General features: G+C 38.1%; 1 protein-coding gene across 2 annotated transcripts in view; it reads right to left on the bottom strand.

Annotated features, from left to right (window-relative positions):
• The window catches only part of ATP8A2 (ATPase phospholipid transporting 8A2), a 311,266-nt gene that overhangs the window by 100,724 nt on the left and 192,346 nt on the right, over positions 1-18,196 (bottom strand). For both annotated transcript variants that reach the window (XM_015640721.1, XM_015640731.1), the window contains 5 exons: positions 10,663-10,737; positions 7,903-8,025; positions 6,815-6,893; positions 3,130-3,191; positions 2,727-2,783 (listed from right to left, as the gene is read on the bottom strand). In XM_015640721.1, coding sequence (XP_015496207.1) covers positions 2,727-2,783; positions 3,130-3,191; positions 6,815-6,893; positions 7,903-8,025; positions 10,663-10,737 — 396 coding nt within the window. The remainder of the gene's footprint in view (positions 1-2,726; positions 2,784-3,129; positions 3,192-6,814; positions 6,894-7,902; positions 8,026-10,662; positions 10,738-18,196) is intronic.

Genomic DNA, 18,196 nt, shown 5'->3' with positions numbered 1-18,196 from the left:
GAAAACTGGGCACAATTCACATCAAGATTCTGACTAGAAGCCCTGCCCTAGTGAGCGACTGTAGTGCTCAAGATCAAGTACTGCAAGGCTGCTGCAAGAACTCATCTTTAAGAAAAGTCAGCCCCATGCAATGACAGAACAGTACCATCACTGCTTTCTGGAAATGATGTGATACCTTCTCTTGAGCCACAACCTTCCTCTCAGACAAGGGGACAAAAGGCTCAGGATAGCTTGGACTGATGCTTCCCTAGCTCCTGGACTTTATGACTAAAACCAGTAAAAATAAAAGCAAGCAGAGAGCCCAATCTCAGATGTAGCCTAATTTTGTAGGAAGTATATTTATGCTAGTGAAATGACATCAGGGGTTTTTTTGTCTCACTCAGGTTTTTCTTTCCATTCTGCTGCTAGGTCAGTTTTCAAATTTTGCAGATCTTCACCCTTTCCATCTGAGCAGACTTTGCTCACTTTATATTGTCATTACCTTCTAATGGTTATCCCAATCATCTCATTATCTGAGACTTGTATCTGTCCAAACTGCTTCTCTGCCTTTAAGAGACCTTCTGTGTTCTGTTAAGAGCCCTCCTTGCAAATGTTCCTTACACAGCCACTCCCCCAACCTTTGCACTGTTGATTCTCCACTGACATCTGCATTTACTCCTGGAGACTTCATGTGCAAAACTAGACATGAACCCATCAGATGTGTTAAATGAATGACAGAAAACAAGAAAAGTTCCTGCATGAAAAACCAGCCAGAGTGTGTGGCTCTCCCATGTGCCCTGCTTAACTGAAACAGTTCCTATAGTGTGGTAAAGCAGTGATGAAAAAAGCTGTGTGTGTTTGGGAAAAAGCCTATTGCAGTGTTCCAGATAGGCCACACATAACACAAAGCTACCCCACTCAACATCAATGTGTGGATTTTATTGTGCATTATGTTACCACTTTGATCACAGCCTTTCTTTCCATATTACCTACTGGATATAAAAGGCTCCCAAACATTTTAACTGCATTACTTATTTCAAGCTTTCTGCTGAAACCACTGTGTTCTCCCAATTGGCAGCGTCCCTCTCGCTCTCTAGAACAAATTGCCTGTAATCAATCCACTTGATGATGGAGAAGAGGTTTAACTCAGTGTCATAAATTTAACACTCTTCAAGTGACCTGAAGATTCTTTGTGTGTTGATTCACTTGCAGCTGAAACTATAACCAACATCAGATTTTGAGATGATGAGTCACTGTTCCAAGCAATGGGACAGAATTTAGAATTATATGTAGAAAAAGGTTGGTTCTAAACACAACTGTTGTGTGAATAACAATAATTTCTCTGTAAAAAAATGCCAGTGTTATAGAACATATATATAGAACATATAGAACTCAAATATTCACTAATAGTTATGGTATCTTTAAAAACAAAGTTTAGAAATGAGGGGATCATGATTATCCCCAAGTAACTGAAAAGACACCCATTACCTATCCAGGGAAGAGAAGAGAAACCATCAAACAATTCACAACCAAACAGGATCTAAACAAGCTCACATGCCTTCCATGAGGACTTGGTTATATGCCTTTCTGGTGCACAAGGGATTAATTTAAGGATTTTTGCATTTTAAAATGTTGATACACAACACAGAACTGATGCATAAGCAACAGTAAAAAACACCCAGATTTTATTTTCAGATGAGAGAATGGGGTAGAAAATATTAACATCTCCTTAACAATTAAATAACCCATACAGATAGCATATCATCTTTAAAATTCAGAACAGATGTTAGCTCATTGATCTTCACAATTCCTCTGGGAGGAATGAAATAAAACATTTTACAACTAACAGAAGCAATGAAGTTAACAAGATCTAAGCCAAACCCTCCAAGAAACCGGTAGAATAAGAAGATGTGTCCTCAAAACATCTTAGTCTTGAGGACAGAGTTTTTTTGTATGTCATGTACAAAAGGTGGAGAAAATTGGATTCCCATAAAGTATCTTACCGGGGTGGAGAAAAAGGGACTCCATTATAATTTAAAAAAAATAGTGTTTCAGAGGGGCTAGGGGAAAGGAGGGGAGAAATGTGTTGAAGGTTCATCAACACAGGAGCCCTCCCTTCCCTGTCCCTCACCCTCTCTGGAGCTCACTGCCCTGCTGGATTCTGTCACCTACCAGTAACAAAGTACTCGCCCATTTCAAGTAAATAACTTAAAGCAAGGTACCAATGTAACTATTTAACTAACATTCTTATTACACTCAGTTTCGAAAAAACCAAAACAACTCAACCAATGTGAAGTCATCACTAGTTCTTTTTACTCAGTTTAAAGATGTTTTCAAAGCCCAGTTATTTATCTGTGGGCAGACACCTTTCATTCCCTATTGCATTAATTTTGAAGGAGCTACAGAGTACAAAGGATAATTTTCTTGATGCATTTTCTTAAGCAATTACAGTAGTATGTTGATTTCATGCAAAATTTTCCTCATTTTTAAATAGAGATTTTGACAGTACACTTTTAGTGTACTCTTCCCAATTCAGGCTGCCCTTTTTTCATCACAGATATCATGTGATCTATGAGTTCATTCCTCTCATATTGTGTACTTAGGGAGCTTAGCAGTCTGTCCTTACATGAAAGACCCAATTAAAACTCTGAAGTCCCAAATGATTTTTAGTACTTCTTATCTGTATTAATGCTCATTAGGGAGGAAGGTCTGTGCTAATAAAATAAAAGATACTGGAAAGTACTTACTCTAGTCCATGCAGTTGTTTCCAAGCCAGCTTTCAGACAAACAGTGACTACAACATACTGCAAGGAAAAAAAAGAAAGAAGACAACTTCATTACTACCACTCTCAAATTCCAAGCTTTTCATGCCCAATCTCCCCTTTACACCTAAAAAGCTACTACTATTTAGGCAGCAACCCAGGAACATGGCAGGGGATGGGGGAAGGACAGAGCAGAAGCTATTGTTGGTGCATGTCTGGATTTTCAGAAAAAAAATTTAAAAGGAAGAGGGAAAATCACATACACAGCATCAGATTCATTTTATTTTACTCACACACTTTCTTCAGGTTTACACCATTTTCTCATGGTGAAAAAAAAGGCTGGAAAGAAATTCTACCATTCAAACATTGCTAGGATACCCAAACTTACAGTGTAAACTATGTTTCCAACAAATAAATAGTCAACTCCCTGTCCATTTGTGAATACTGCATCTGAAAGAAGATGATAAAAAAGATCACATTTGTTATCAGCTTATAAACAGAATAGACAAAAGAACAAGAAGATTTTCAAGAGAAAATAACTGGTCCCAACCTTTCCTTTTTGAACATGGAAAAGCACTCTTAGAAGCTGTGAGGTAATACAGGAGTTGTGCTCAGCCAGGCCTCAGACACGGTGCTCGGATAAAGCACATATCCATAGCCTGGCTGCCAGAAGCTAGCCTAGCACAAGGGACAGTGTTCACCACACCCTAAATTTGCCAGTGAGAGCTGAGGTATGCCACTGTCACTTTTCCTGTTGCTATCTGTCCTGTACTAATTGCCACCCCTGACAATACTTATTATTTGTGTGCCTGTGATGAAAAAGCAGTAAAACCCCAGCTGAGGTGTGGTAAAAGAGAGCTGAATTAAGAGCAGTGACAGTTTCATCTGTAAAGGACACATATAAACATGTACAATATCTCACTGGAGGACAGGTCAATAACTGAGCAGTATTCAGTCTTTGCCCACCCATTCTCTATCAAGTGAGCACGAGGAGGAGTACACACATCATAATCTATCATTTGAAAGTGCCAAACTTGGCAATACTTCAAATGTCATTTAGTCTCTCAGCCCTTGCTGAATCAAACATGAAAACACATTCAACCACCACGTGAATGCCAACTGAACTTGTACTCACAGGAGTTTTCAAGCATTACTCAAGCTTGATAAGTATTGCTATTTTCACATGTTTTAAGACAACTATTAGGGAAATGAACAGCAGGGACAAAAAGGCTTAAGAGAAAACCTTGGACTCATTCCTAAACACATACTGCCTAGCACAGTGAGCTTCCACCATGTTGATGCCTTAAGTTTTAGCTTCCATATTATCTAGATTCTGTACTGGTAGTTAGTTATGTATGTAACCCTGAACTTCATATGAAGTGTAAGCAAGTTCTCCTCAGAGAGTACTTAGATAAAACTACCTTTTTTCAGCCCAAGAACATCGCTGCAGCTTCAGGCCCAAAAAGTACAAAGAACAGTGAATTGAGGAGAGCAAACTGGGAGGATAGGACTTCACAACCTGAAGTTGTAACTGAACAATTAACCCCAATATGTAAATGGACTCAAACTAACAAAAGGGTGAAAATGTGTGATCTGACATCCATCTTGGGTAGAGTCATGGCCAGGCTCTTGTACTGCCTAAGGTGTATCCTTTGAAGCCCTTTTAATAAATACCTACTTTATTCCTTTAACACTCTCTAGCCTCTGTTCCAGGTAGCCTCTCAAGGCATGAACAATAGTAACATTTTGTTAGATTAATTTGAAAAACTTGATCTGACATTCTGAAACAAAGACTGTGTACTCCAGGATCAGTAAATTTTTTTAAAAGGCTATAAAGAAGAGTTTCTGACACCCTGACCTCAATGATGAAGACCCTGCCTAGCTTACAGCTAAAAAAAATCGTATATATTTAGTCAGTACAGCTAACTCAAGCTACTTGTTTTGTTCTCCTTCTACCATGCTGCACGTGACTGTGTCCAAAGAACTGACAGGCTCTGAGTATTTTCCAGAAGTTGCTAGTTCTGTATCCCTGCTTTATTTTCAATATTAACTGCTAAGAAATAGCAGCAGATAGACTAGTGACTAACACTGCAACTGGAGCTAAAGCCTGAGACAGCTGTGTTAGGAACTGGCATGGTTTCTAGTCTCTGGTGTCTTCCTCAGCCCAGCTCCTCCCCAGTGGCTTCAGGCATTTACCACATCATTCAGGGACACAGTCACCCTGCTCTTTCCCCTGGTGCCAAGGAAAAAGTTGAAGAGCACTTCACTTAGTCTTAGTCTCCCATGCCAAACGAACCCTTTTGGTGCCAAAAGGCTCAGTTTATTAAGAAAAAGGCATGCCTAAACACATATCAGTTTTGCTAGAAATAGCTGACATGACATTGCCATGCTCTAGTATAACATCACAGTGAACATTTAAATAATTGAATAAATTTTATTGTACATCTCAACTTCTTAAAAGTCATATACTTTAATGCAGTAAGTTAATGTCTTTATTTTTCAGTGTTTTCCATGACCTTTCACTTTGGGAGTCTACACAGTTCTGAAAGGAGTGATATTTGTGCTAATGAGAACAGCAGGATGCTCAGTGAACATTCATTTCTGAAGCCATACAAGTGCCCATTCATGGACTACATGTACTTCACCTTCTAAGGAACTTGAGAGGTTAAGAACCATCCCAGTGTGAATGGCATATTTTTGTCTCTGGCACTGAAATCCTTCTTGTACTTGGAAATGCAAAGAAACTTGAAAATTTAATATTCATTCCTCTCTGGAAAACAAACTAAGCAACCTATTCAAAGGAACTCAGAAAGTTACTCTTTGAGCTGGTATTTCAGTCTTATAATTCTAATTGTTGAAATGAAAAGCACACTATCTATTTAGGAACTAGGAAAACATCAGTGGAAGACTACATAATTTTAACTATAAACACTACAGATGTCAACCTAAAATTTCTACAGCTGAATTTTTAAAAGAGCTATTCAGGATTAACATTTGTAATAAAAACTGTAACAGAACAAAAAAATTCCTCAAATAAAAATAAAAATCAACCAACAATAAAAGCCCCTTTCCTAAGAAATGGAACCATCTTTTAGCCCATGTACAGAGGAAAGGGAAGTCCCTTTCTTATATGATCCATCAGCCAGTGTGTGAAGTTCCCACTGAGGATATGATACTGACATTTTAATCAGCCAAGTAGAGAAACATGAACCTAACCCCCACAAGTATCTTTACTATCATGCCTCTGACATGAGCATTCATCTTCCTTCCATTTTTATTTCTTTCACCTCCTCCCCATTTAATCCATTCTGGAGCTGAGAAGGTTTTCTTAAAATTAGTGTTTTCCAGGAAAGAGTTTCACTTCTGAAAAATTTATGATTTTAGATAAATATTCTCTTCACCAGCCCTAAATTCCTCATCTGATCTAACCCTATTTCTTACACAAATCAAACAACATATTTCCTATGTTTTATCCCACCCACACAACTATACTGGAAAGCTAGGTAGGAACCATATGGGACTTACTGGTCCCTGAAATACCATGTAGTTGCATTACCCTGAAAAGCAAGACTTAATAACCCTAATTTGTACACCAAACAGTCTCATTTCCCCAGCATCTCTGACTCTTGACCCGGTTTACTTCCATTCCAGCCAATTCTTTTCCACAGTACTGCATTATGGAATGGGAGAGTTCCAACAATATATAAAGAAAATGGTTCTAAGGCAGCTGCTGTAAGAACATTATTCAAACAAATGTTGAGAGCTCAACATACTACCATAAAAAAAAAAAAAGGCATTTTGTGAAACATCACTCAGTATTTGGGTAAGACTCCTTAGCAAAGCAGTAGTTTCATTTTTCACCTATTAAAGTCACTATTTGAGCAATAATTATGTTACATTAGAGTAATTTCTGAAAGCCACTAGACAACCCGCCAAGCTCAGCAGCTAAAGACTATTGAACTGTCTGGCAGCATTATTTCTTGGGACTTGTCACAACCCCCCCCTTCTGCAAACAGCCTGGTTCTGTAAGACTGAACATCAGTTACTGATGTAAGAAATAATGAAGCCCTTACCATGCTCCAGCACTTTCAGTGGAAACCAGAAAAGAATGATGGAATGGATAAGGGCATTGATGCAGTGACCCCAGAAAACCTGAGGGAAAACAAACCAAGCCATCAGTAAAGTCCAAAACTCTTGACCTCTAACTCCCAACAAACACTTCATTGTGTAGTTTAGAGTCAGAAAATGTTTGTCCTGAAGTGAAATACCTAAACTTCTGCAGGATCTATTTTCTCCTACAATTTCTGCTCTTTCACAAGAAAACACTGGTCCAGTTCAATCATTTTATTCTACTAACTTGAAGCACAATAAGCAAGCATGCTTCAGTTTAAGATCTTTATTGAAATAAGGCAGACAGATTGAGTCAACTTTGTTTAATAACCTCAAAGATTAATTCTTAAAGAATGATTCAGTATTATGAAATGTTCTGTTTTCTTTCAATGGACAAATAATTTGTACCCCCCCAGTTTTTAACTAGCAGATTTTTAACAAATTAGAGCTTTATGTACTTTTCAATTTCCTCTCCAAACAAAGCAATCATACAGCTTCCTTCATACAGAAATACATTTAGATGTGCTTATTATGGAAAAGACAGAATCCCAATTGCTGGCACTTTCCAGCATTTAAATAGCAAAATGGGGTAAAATGTGTTCTTCAAAAATCAGAAGTCCAAATAAGCCAATTCATATTTTATTTTCCAAAAGAACTATTGGAACAGAGCTATACTAATTATGAAAAAGCACCCTAGCAGAAATTGTTATCACAACACATATGTTAAATAAATCCAGGTGATGTCATCATGACTTATCAGTAGCTGTGAATTAAAAAATCACGCTTGGATATGAATCTAACTTTAAACCAAATTTTACGGATATTTCAAGACCAGTTTCAGGTGAATTCACAGCAGAAAATCCTTATTTATAAACAAGGATGTTTTTTATTTAAATATAATATAATTCTTTAAAGGAACTGGAAGGCTGAACAACCACTCTCAGTCGTTAGCATAAAGAAGAAGTAACATCAGGGAAAAAGTTATTTTCTGACAAGATAAATCTGGAATATAAGAATGTTTATGTTTTTTCTTAGAGTAACAGTTCCTTACCCTTGTGTTGAAGCCATCTGCATTTTGAGTGATTTTGTATAGCTGTGGAAATCTAAGCATGCTATCTTGAGTACATGATCGTTCAAAAATTCCCAGAGTAAAGGGTGGCAGTGCTGTGAAAATCTGCAAGGAAAGCAAATACTAATTGAAAGCAGCTCTTAGTTTTAAGTGTATCTCATATAATGTTTCCTTATCCAGACAAAAGCAAAATTTCTGCAAACTTCAGTGAAGACTTACTACTACCTAGCATGTTATTTGACGTAATTTTCAATGGTCCAAACAAGCCCAAACATTATTTTCACCAATTTGTAACTCTCAAATATTGACTTATGAACAAAAGAAACATGAAAGAAAATACATATTATTAACCAATAAGCTTAAACCCAAGAAGTAAAGCATCATTAGTTTCTGATGTACCAGCTAATCCAGCAAGGGTCAGACATATCAGACTGCAAAGGAAAGGCAACATGTATTTTTACAAAATAGCCTTGTGGGAATAGGTTCCAATATAGCTGCAGTTGCAGCCTTTAATTAGATATGCAACGTGCTTAAGCACTGCTAAGTTTACAGACAGAGTAAATGTGGAAATCACATTAAAAATAAAAATCTACTGAGCAACAAAGGCCATTCTGCATTATGGTACTTTGGGGATTCCCCTGGCAGGCATGAACTGATAGGAACAAATTAACTGCAGTGTGTGTCTGTGCTATGGGCAGACGCTTGGATGACCAAGCCTCGGAAGCCTTCCAAGACAGGCAGTGGGACACTCTGCCAGAAGCAGAGTAAATTAGCCTCCACTGACTTTAACATTGCTGCTCTTAAAGTGTTTCCAGGATCTGAGGCAGCTCATTTAAAGCCAGCTTGAGTATCCATGTTTCTTGTGGTCTACAGTGCAGGCAAAGAGTGAAAGTAACAGCATGGTGCAAGTCTGAACTTCATTCACTTCCTTTTACATCAATAGTTTACATCAGAAATATCACTTTTAATCCTATACATACATATATTTTTAACAGTTTGAGAAGTGTTCTTGAAGTCAAGAGGCAGGCTGGAGTTATGAACTGTTTCTAGGGTGTGTGCACATTTGCAGAAGGCGGGCTGTGATTCCCAGCAGCAGCACGCTGGCAGCTAAGGAGCAGACAAAGAACAATGGGGAGGAAGGGAGAGGAGCGAGAATCAGTAATTACAACCCTCAGCCCAGGGGGAATTGTGTGTCTTCATTCATGAAGTGACAAATCAGATGGCTAAAATGGCACAGGCTGAGGGTAGAGAACGGAGAGCACCGGTCCAATATATTCCAAAGAAGACCATGTTCTCATACAGCTTCAATGTACTTCCCCAGGTTTCTTGTGTTTACTGGGGCATTTACACTTGAAGTAAATCTTCTAGTGGGTTTGATGACAAAGGAAAACCTCCAGTGTGAACCAGTGCAAAATCAGGAATTACAATGCCACTATGATTTCATACACTTCATATTTTAACGTGACTACTAATGACAGAAAGGGTTAATCTGCACAGAAGAGAATGACTCAGCTAAAAGGACTTCAAAACCTAAGCCCTACAAATTGTGGCAGTCCCCAATATCCTACCAGCACTTGATTCTCCATGAGTCTACACAACCAGTTCTAATTTTCAAAAATACTGACCTTAAAAACAAGGTTTAGCTTCTGATTGCAGAAGTTGAGTTTTATCCAGAAGCTTTAGGTAGAGTAGATAGATTCATCAAGTAAGGTTTAAAGATAATAGATGCAAATATCTAAACATGAATGACAGAGACTGCATAACAGTCAGGAAATTAGGGTGAAGGGAATCAAGGGAATGATAAATCCTTGAGTAAGTATCTTCAACTAAGAGTATGAAATCTTATGGAATATGGGGGTTTGTGCCATCATTTTTAAAATTAATGTGACAGAAGTTAAGTGGTTCCATTAATACTACTCAGTGACAATTTGCTGGCTTTTCCTGTATTAGCATATATTTGGAATGATTTTTTTTAAAGAAAAAAATTCCCTCCCTGCAAAGAGACTCTTTAACAGTGTCCTAACAGTTTATAAATCCAGACACTGGGCCACTCGTACCATTACAAAGGTAACACTATTGAAAACACTAACAGAAGTCTATGGTATGCTGCAGAACTTGGTTCCAGAGATCCTTCAGACTTTAATCTACGTGATTAGAATAATACTACTGATTAAAGTAATAAAGTCATATGACACAGTGTGGCACCCTGTAGACCACACTGAAAACCAGAAACCACTCCCAGACTGACACATCCTGCTCTTGTTTCAGGTGCAAAATGCTGATGACACAGTGATGCAGCTTCTCTTTCTCTACCTAATGGAGCATGATTCAACCCAAAGCAGCTGCTTAATATTTCTCAGCATCTAACTATTTTTTTTCTGAAAGAACAAAATTGATCAAAACTCAGAGATTAGGAGTATTTTGACTCTCATCAAAATATTCAGTACAAAACAGTGAAAATGCTTTCAAAGAGAAAATTAAATTCTATCTAAAATCTGCAGTTTTATGCAGGTTATATTAGGCTAAACATCTATTTTCAAGATGTTCTCCCAAATTTTCATTTTGCAATAAAAGTGTAATTTATTTTTTTTTTTCCCTGCCTCAGGGTGGATTCAGAATTGCTTTTGAAAATGAACTCACCTTTCCTAACATACATCTAGTACAGTTACCTCTGAAAAATGGGACATAACAAAATAATACAGTAGTCCCAAGCACTATCAAGTCAAAACATGTAGCACTTACCACGTTATACAGACCGATGCACCATCGCTCAAATAAGATTTGCCCAGAAAATCCATTAACAAAAGCAAACCAAAGCTGAAAAAGAGACAAGTTACAAAAAGCTTTAGATTACTCCCGCAGTACATTCTTCCATTTACAGCAGAGGAGAAGGATGTGGAATACAGACCACCATCTGGAGACAGATGCCTGTCATGCTCTAAAAATAATTATCAGCAGTGGCAGGCAGTTTTCAAGTCCTACATTTTAAATACTGGCAGAGTACTCCTTGTTTAAAACAAAATATTCAGGCTATGGAGCAATTTGCTGTATTTACATCATTGCTCTAAAAAACAGATGGCATCAAACTATTACAAAATCCTTATCGCTAGCAAATTAATATGTTTGAAGCCAGAAGCCAATCTCATTTCCATCATGTTTGGTAAAGAACTGAATTTTCAAGATAACTGTGTTTTGATGGGTATTCTGCCTAACTTGTGTTGCATTTTTACAGTCCCAGACCTTACAATGATATCTATATGTCAGTTAACGTGATCATGATTATATTTTTATTATCTAAATGATGCAAACATTATTATTTAATAAACTACTTATTTAACAATTAAAATTGGAATAGGTTGCAAAACAGGCTGCAGAGTCTTCATCCTTTAACAAGTTTACAAATGCAACTGGGCAAGCCCTGAGCAACTTGGTTTGCATTTAATATTCCTACTTTAAACAGAAGATTGGACTAGATGGACTCCAAATTGCCTTCCAATTTGGGGGGATTCTGTAATGACACAGTCCCAGGAAACAGCTTTAAGCTCCACTGCACAGGTAAACTCTTTTCAGCATTTCTGTGGATGCAGCTTTTCTGAGCCTATTCATCTTGCTTAACCACCTTTTAAAAGCAGGAACTGCTGTACTAGGTTGGAACAAAGTTTCTTAGTGGACACTGAAAGAAGCTTAGGAAAAAATGTAACAAAGAATGGAAAGAATTATCATTTTCCAAGTAAACTGGAAGAACAATAGCAGTTTAAGGGCATCCTGAAACAGTTTGCATGTGAAATTACACTTATTAGATAACAAAAGATTTCTGAGAATTCCTGGCTACAGTCCCTTTCAAAATCCACAGTACACCATACTACTTTGTTCAAAATTAGTTCAATACTGCAGGTGAGAATACTCCCACTAACCATCCTCTTTCAACATATTTTGTGTTGCATTTACTTTACAAGTCCACATTGCACTGGATGCACTATGTATTGCAGACCAGCCAAGTGATAACCATGCCCATTCCCTTCCCTCTCCCTGAGAGCCCATGGCACTTACTGCCAGATATCTTTTCTGAAACCATTTTGTCAGTCATTGGGCAGCACTCTCCTACCAGCATCATTTATTCTGTGCACTCGTGCAGTATTAGCAGAACACCTCAGATAACAAGTAGTTAGCTGTACATCATCTGATCTCTTCCCTGCTCCCATCCAAAATGGATACAGAATAATCAGGGAGAAAAAAAACCACAACAAAACAAACAAAAAAAACACCCCCCCCAAAACCCCCCAACAAACTCAAGAGAAAAATGAGACTGTATCAAGAACTATCACTGGTTTCATAGATGTAATATCTAAACAAACCAGGACTCCAACATGGGACAGAGGCAACTTCATGGAATATTGAAGTATTCACACGATTGGAAAGAATAACAAATAGCTGTTCAAATAGGTGCTGCTGCAAGACATGAGATTCATATGCTACACAAAGGGAAAAAGTGAAACCTTTTCACACAGTACATGCCTGGCCTATGGAAATGTCTCCCAGATGATGCTGTGGATGTAAAAGGCAATATGAAAAAAAAAAATCACAGAAGGAAAGCTGGAGACCAGATGTGTCTGCCAGAGAACTACCACTGTTCACAAACCAGAAACCAGGTTAGTTGAACTCTTATTTCTCTACTTCTTACAGCTATTATATCACCATTCTTGTTTGAAATTAATCATCGGTTCTAATGAACTCTCGTTGTTCAAGTAAGAAACAATGACACTGATTCCAACTCATCTGTTTATAGCTATGCTTTGCACAGCTGGTCATCTATTTAAAATTACTTCCTGTAATTTTTTAAATGGTCAGCTGCTCTTTTGAGTAGCAAGTTTCTATTTATTTCTCACTATATTACCCTGAAGTTTGCACTTTTCACTACCTGCTGCCCTTTTTGCAGCTTGTCATTGGCAAGTACCCTTGTGAGCTTTCTTAAGGGCTAACAGCTTCATTCCTTTACCATTTAGCTGCAATGCACCATCCTAGTAAACTGCAAAATATTTCTTAGGTTTCCTAAGAAAAGTGCCTCTTTCTTTCCCATTGCTAAACATGGATTCAATTAAAAGAGCCTTTAAGCATTCACCTCACCAGCTCTGTCCAGAAAAAGGACAAAAGACACACACTAAATCCCAACTTTTTATCACCAGTTCTATTGCATTGATACCTTGAAGGAATACTCTCTAAATCTCACTCTAAGGACACAATGGCCCAAAGCAGCACACTGGCCAGTCACACTCTCACCTTTGCAGCGTTCCAGCCAGTTCTACATACCAGCCCTTCAAAAAGAAACATATGAAACCTCTTTGGTACAAAGCCTCAGGTCCCAAAAACAAACCACAATTTATTTGGGGCGTTCAAGTTAGGAACTCATGGGTTTCTTCTAGGAAGAATCCAAGCTTTAAAAAAGCACGCACCCAGATATTTAGCAATAATGACATAAGCATTTATCATCTCCTTCATCTAGGCTTGTTGCAATTAATTGCGATGATAAATGAGGGCAGCAATTCTAGAAACAATAAATAGCTCACAAATCAGAAGCCTGTCTGGCTTAGTTGGCAACCTGACTGTGCTCTGCTGAGTTTTCTAGATCCCACTGTGCAAAGCAAACTTCAAAGGTTTGGTAGCAAATGATGAGGCCTTTTATAGCATTGGCTCGTGCTGCTTAGGAAACAACTGCTTTCTGAAACCATAGCTTCCCACAACCAGTCCTCCAGCAACAGATATAGTTGATTATCCACCAGGAGGGTAAAACAAAGCAGCCAGACTTGCTGCAGAGTTAGCCCATGGCTAGAAGACAAGCCTTAAACCAGGCAAATCTAATATTTTGGATTCTTAGATTCACATTTCCTGACAAAAAAATTAGCAATAACGATGACAGAATAAAACTGTGGAAGAGCAGAGCTGTTAGGATGCCTTACAAAACAGCAGACTGTCAAAGTGAAAAACACCCACTCAACAGACCAATTCTTTCTTCTCAAGATGTACTGCCCATCCTCAACTGCATGTTGCAGAATTCAGTGAAGACCCTGCTAACACCACATTGAAATGAATGAATCAATATAGGAGAACACTGAGATGGCTGCATGTGACTGGAATAAATAGGTAGTGTCACTGTCTTGAGTCTTCTGCAGCATTTTTCCACATTGAAAGAATTTTCTTCTACAGAAAAATTTTCTCCCTATTTCAAAGGCTGATATATTTTGGATAGGTAAGAATAACATTTAGAAAGTTCAGTGTCCAGCCAATTCAAAAGTCCAGTTTGAGCTCTTTTTCTTTCAGCAGTGCCCACACAGGTAAAAATTAGAAGTGAGAGCATTTCCAACACTTACACAACTCTTCATGCACCACAGGCTCCAAACAGAGGGCAAAAGTTATTGCTGTTATGATGCACTGAAAAGTAACGGCTATGCTTGTTTTTTCCACAGATTCACACTACCGAAGGTCGACTGACAGAAAGACTGTGGGATACTGTCTCATACCTCCTCAATATCCTCATGTCAAGAGTAAAGCAGATACTCTGCATACAATACACATTTATTTTGAATTTAACACAAGCCATGAACTGCCACGCACGGTTTAAGGACCAGCTGTTTGTAGAGAGAGCATGGTATACCATAAGGTCAGCAAAGGAAAAAAACCCCAAACCCTCCACCTTAATGTTCTTGTTAACAAAATGTACTAAATATATTTGAAGTTGCAACAAGCCATGCTTGACTCAGACTCAGTAAGCTGGTAGGAAAACTTGCCAAGTCTGCCTGGCTTGCCAAGCTCCAGGGGTTTGCAGGGCTCAGCTCCAGTACTGCTATGAACAAATGGACCCACAGTTATTAAACCTCTTTTCTGGCTGGAAAGAAGAAATCTTTTCACTTTAACTATTACCTAGCTGCCAAAAAGCTGGAAAAGCTTATTTGTAACTCAGCTACAAAATATATACTTTTCTTCCAAGAAACAAAAGGTCCAATTTAAATGTAAAGAGATTCAGACCTAAGGCTGAAATCTGGGCTGATACATTGCTGTGCTTTATTATAGGAGATATTGCAAAGATGTGAAACCAGTGGGTACCATGCAAAAAGAAACTGGAACGTTGCAAACTGAAAGCTAGCCCATGGTTCCTGCCTTGAAGCGTGGCTGCATTCTTTAAATAAGAAACCCCACTGCTGAAGCACTTGATGCCAGCTGTGATGTGGGCACTTTGCCACTAGAGAAAGGGGAGAGGGGAATAAACCAGAGGTCAGCAAAAGCCAACAGATGGTAATACTTGGTTAATATTGACTTCAGCTGCAGGCAAACGGAGGATCTCAAGGTAGAACAGTCCCACGCTGCTGTTTTGAGCTACACAGCACATCCACCTGCTCTAGAGTATATTTTCAGAAAAGATCAAGTATTATTTTCAAAAAATATTCCCACTCGAGCAAGTTGGAAGGCAATTTTAATTGCATTATTGCTTCATGCATAATTACTGCAAAATTAACGCCTGAAATAGTAGAAACTAATTTATTTAAGCGCTCCAAGGCACTGGGATAGCAAATCATCTCTATTCTAAATGTGTATATTTATGAAGGCTTGATAATAGACAGCTTAACGAGTACTAGAAATGTTTTCCCAATTCTGCTAAAGGGCACAGAAAGCTAATGTAGTCAGGGTACCAACAATTGCCACAGGCACCAATTATAGCCAGACTGGATGCCTTTACTATTCAGAAATTAGTTAAATTCTCAAAATACCCTCTCTCACCACACACACATATTGCATGTTCTTACCAAATAGGCTCATTTACAGTTCGCCCAATAAAGCAGGTCTGTGTGTCTCCTGTGCAGTTCATTAATAATGTATCCTGATTTAAGATCTCTCATTACAGATGTCTCTCTCAACACCAGCCTCTTATTCCTACCCAAATGCTCACAGCCTTAAAATAATTCCTTCATTAGAGAATGTACAGCACCAATTTTATAATGCAGGCAAAGTGTGTTAGTAATAAGATTTGACAGGGTAGGCATGGCTGTCTGAGACTCACTTCATTTGCTGAGGAATATTTCCCTTGCTCCTTTTATTCTCCCCAGTGTTTATTAATTCTTTGCTGAAAACAGATCGATATTTTACAACTGAAAAGCATTTGCTTTAGGCCTATGCACTCCAAACAAGTGCCTATTCAAGGTTAAAAATCATCTCCAGTCTTTTCTGCCAGTGTTAACAATTATTTTCAAAGTCTCACACTGGTTTTGTCTCATTAAAAAAACCCTATGCAACACTTTGTCATATAGATACTAGAGCAACCACTACAATAGAGACTTCCTGGCTTTAAACATTAGTTTATTAAATAAGCCTGAGTAGCTTTTATTTCTCCTATTTCTTCTATTCCTGACTTCATGTAGTTTATATTTGCTCTCTAGTGCTGAAACAAACAAATGAAAGAAACAAGTTTAACTATTTACACTGATAGGTGAGAAAATGTCAACAGTTTCAGGTAACTTATCCACCTGCAATTCTCCTCAGCAGTTGAAGTCCACTAAGAAAATATATGTCCAACAACAAGAAAAGCAGTATTTGAGATAGAAGATTAGGGAATTGCGGAAGAAAAGATGCTACAACTATAACCCAAGCAAGGGCAATGGAAAGAAAGCACAGAAGGAGCTACAAAAACCATCAACCAATCTGGTACTGGACATAGAAGCAGAAGGAAAGGCAACAAAACACACAGCGCTCTGTGAATGAAGCCTGATAATACCGTGAGTCAAAAGTGAGGCTAAACACACCTGGGATGTGCACTAGGGCTCACTGCAAGCTGAACAAAACATGTCACCACAGAATGCAGCAACAAAACATTTCCAACCTCTCATGCCAAAGTAAAAACAGATAGAGACCAGGAGCTACAACACAAACCTAGCCCTAGAAATAAGCACAGATAATGCAACACACACCCCTACTACAAAACATTTGGTGTATTTGGAAAGGGGAGAGTGGAAATGTATTTTTATGAATGTAGAAGCATTAATCCTTTATGGGTAACGGGTATCAAAGAGGAGCAGGATAGGTACTGAATTAGAGACAGAAATGTAAAGAATGGTACAATTCATTAAGAAAATGGTACTGCTTTTGCTCTTAGTTTCTTTCATTTCATAGCATTGTGTAGCCTGCAGCTTCCATTTAACCTATATGTAGCTTAATAGAGTTAGCAATCCACACTCAAATGCATTCATTTATACCTATGAACTCAATGAGCAATGGGATAAAAAGTAATAAGAAAAATAATATTCATTTATTGTAGTTAAAATATAATTGTGCATTCTTATTTCCTGGATATGAACCTATGCAATGTAGGTAGGTAATCATAATTATTATTAAAATTATTTTTAAATTTCCAAGGATGAGATGCAATCCCAGTACTGACTGAATAAAACTGAGAGTGACCAAGACCCTGCCTGTTACTATTCAGCTCCTATTTTATAGGATATTTCACTTCAATTCTTTCCCTTCTTTTATTTGCAGAAGTCCCTTATGTTACAGTTATAAATGCAGGTTCACAGACTTTGCTTTTCTTGTCACCACATAAAGGAATCCTTCTGCAGAGCTGCTGAATTTAGTCTAATAGGAGCACTTCTGTAGCAAGGTCATTTTAGGTCTGGAACCGCAGTCCCCCTAGGATTCCCTGTTATGGCTACGTGAAGGGCCAGGTTTCCCTTGCAAGTCTGTTTTTCTCCTCTTCCTCCCTATGAAATAAAATTCAGTCTCTGTAAGACCTTGAATTAAGATACTTTTATCCAGGAAGTTTATATGAAGTTTCCTGACAGCTTGGAACCCAAGGAAAATAGCAGAATTAGCAACAGAAAAGCCAGACCACTATAGAAACTGTAGCTCATCTTCTGTCATACTGACAAGAGTAAACCTTCACAGGGGTAATCCCAGGAGCAGCCCATGTTTCTCATTACCCACAACCCTATTAGCATTTCAGCACAGAGACAATATTCTAGCCCAAAACTACCAGGACACACAATGCAATCTGAAAAGCTTCCCAGTACTTTCATTGCATTTGTTCCATTTTTATTAACACATCCATTTTCTTGGTCAATGGGGCAATCTAATAATATACAGGACCTAGCATTTTGTTTTTCACACAGCTGCTTTTAAACATGCTACCCCTTTCCTTAAGCTTCAAAACTAGTAGAAAAAAAATCTGTCCCCTGCTCTCCTTGCCCCTCCTCTCATGTAGAAAATACAATATTGGTAACTTAAGTCTACATTT

The sequence above is a fragment of the Parus major genome, chromosome 1 (genome assembly GCF_001522545.3).
Source record: "Parus major isolate Abel chromosome 1, Parus_major1.1, whole genome shotgun sequence".
Taxonomy (NCBI): domain Eukaryota; kingdom Metazoa; phylum Chordata; class Aves; order Passeriformes; family Paridae; genus Parus; species Parus major.
This window is presented reverse-complemented; position numbering and strand designations above follow the sequence as displayed.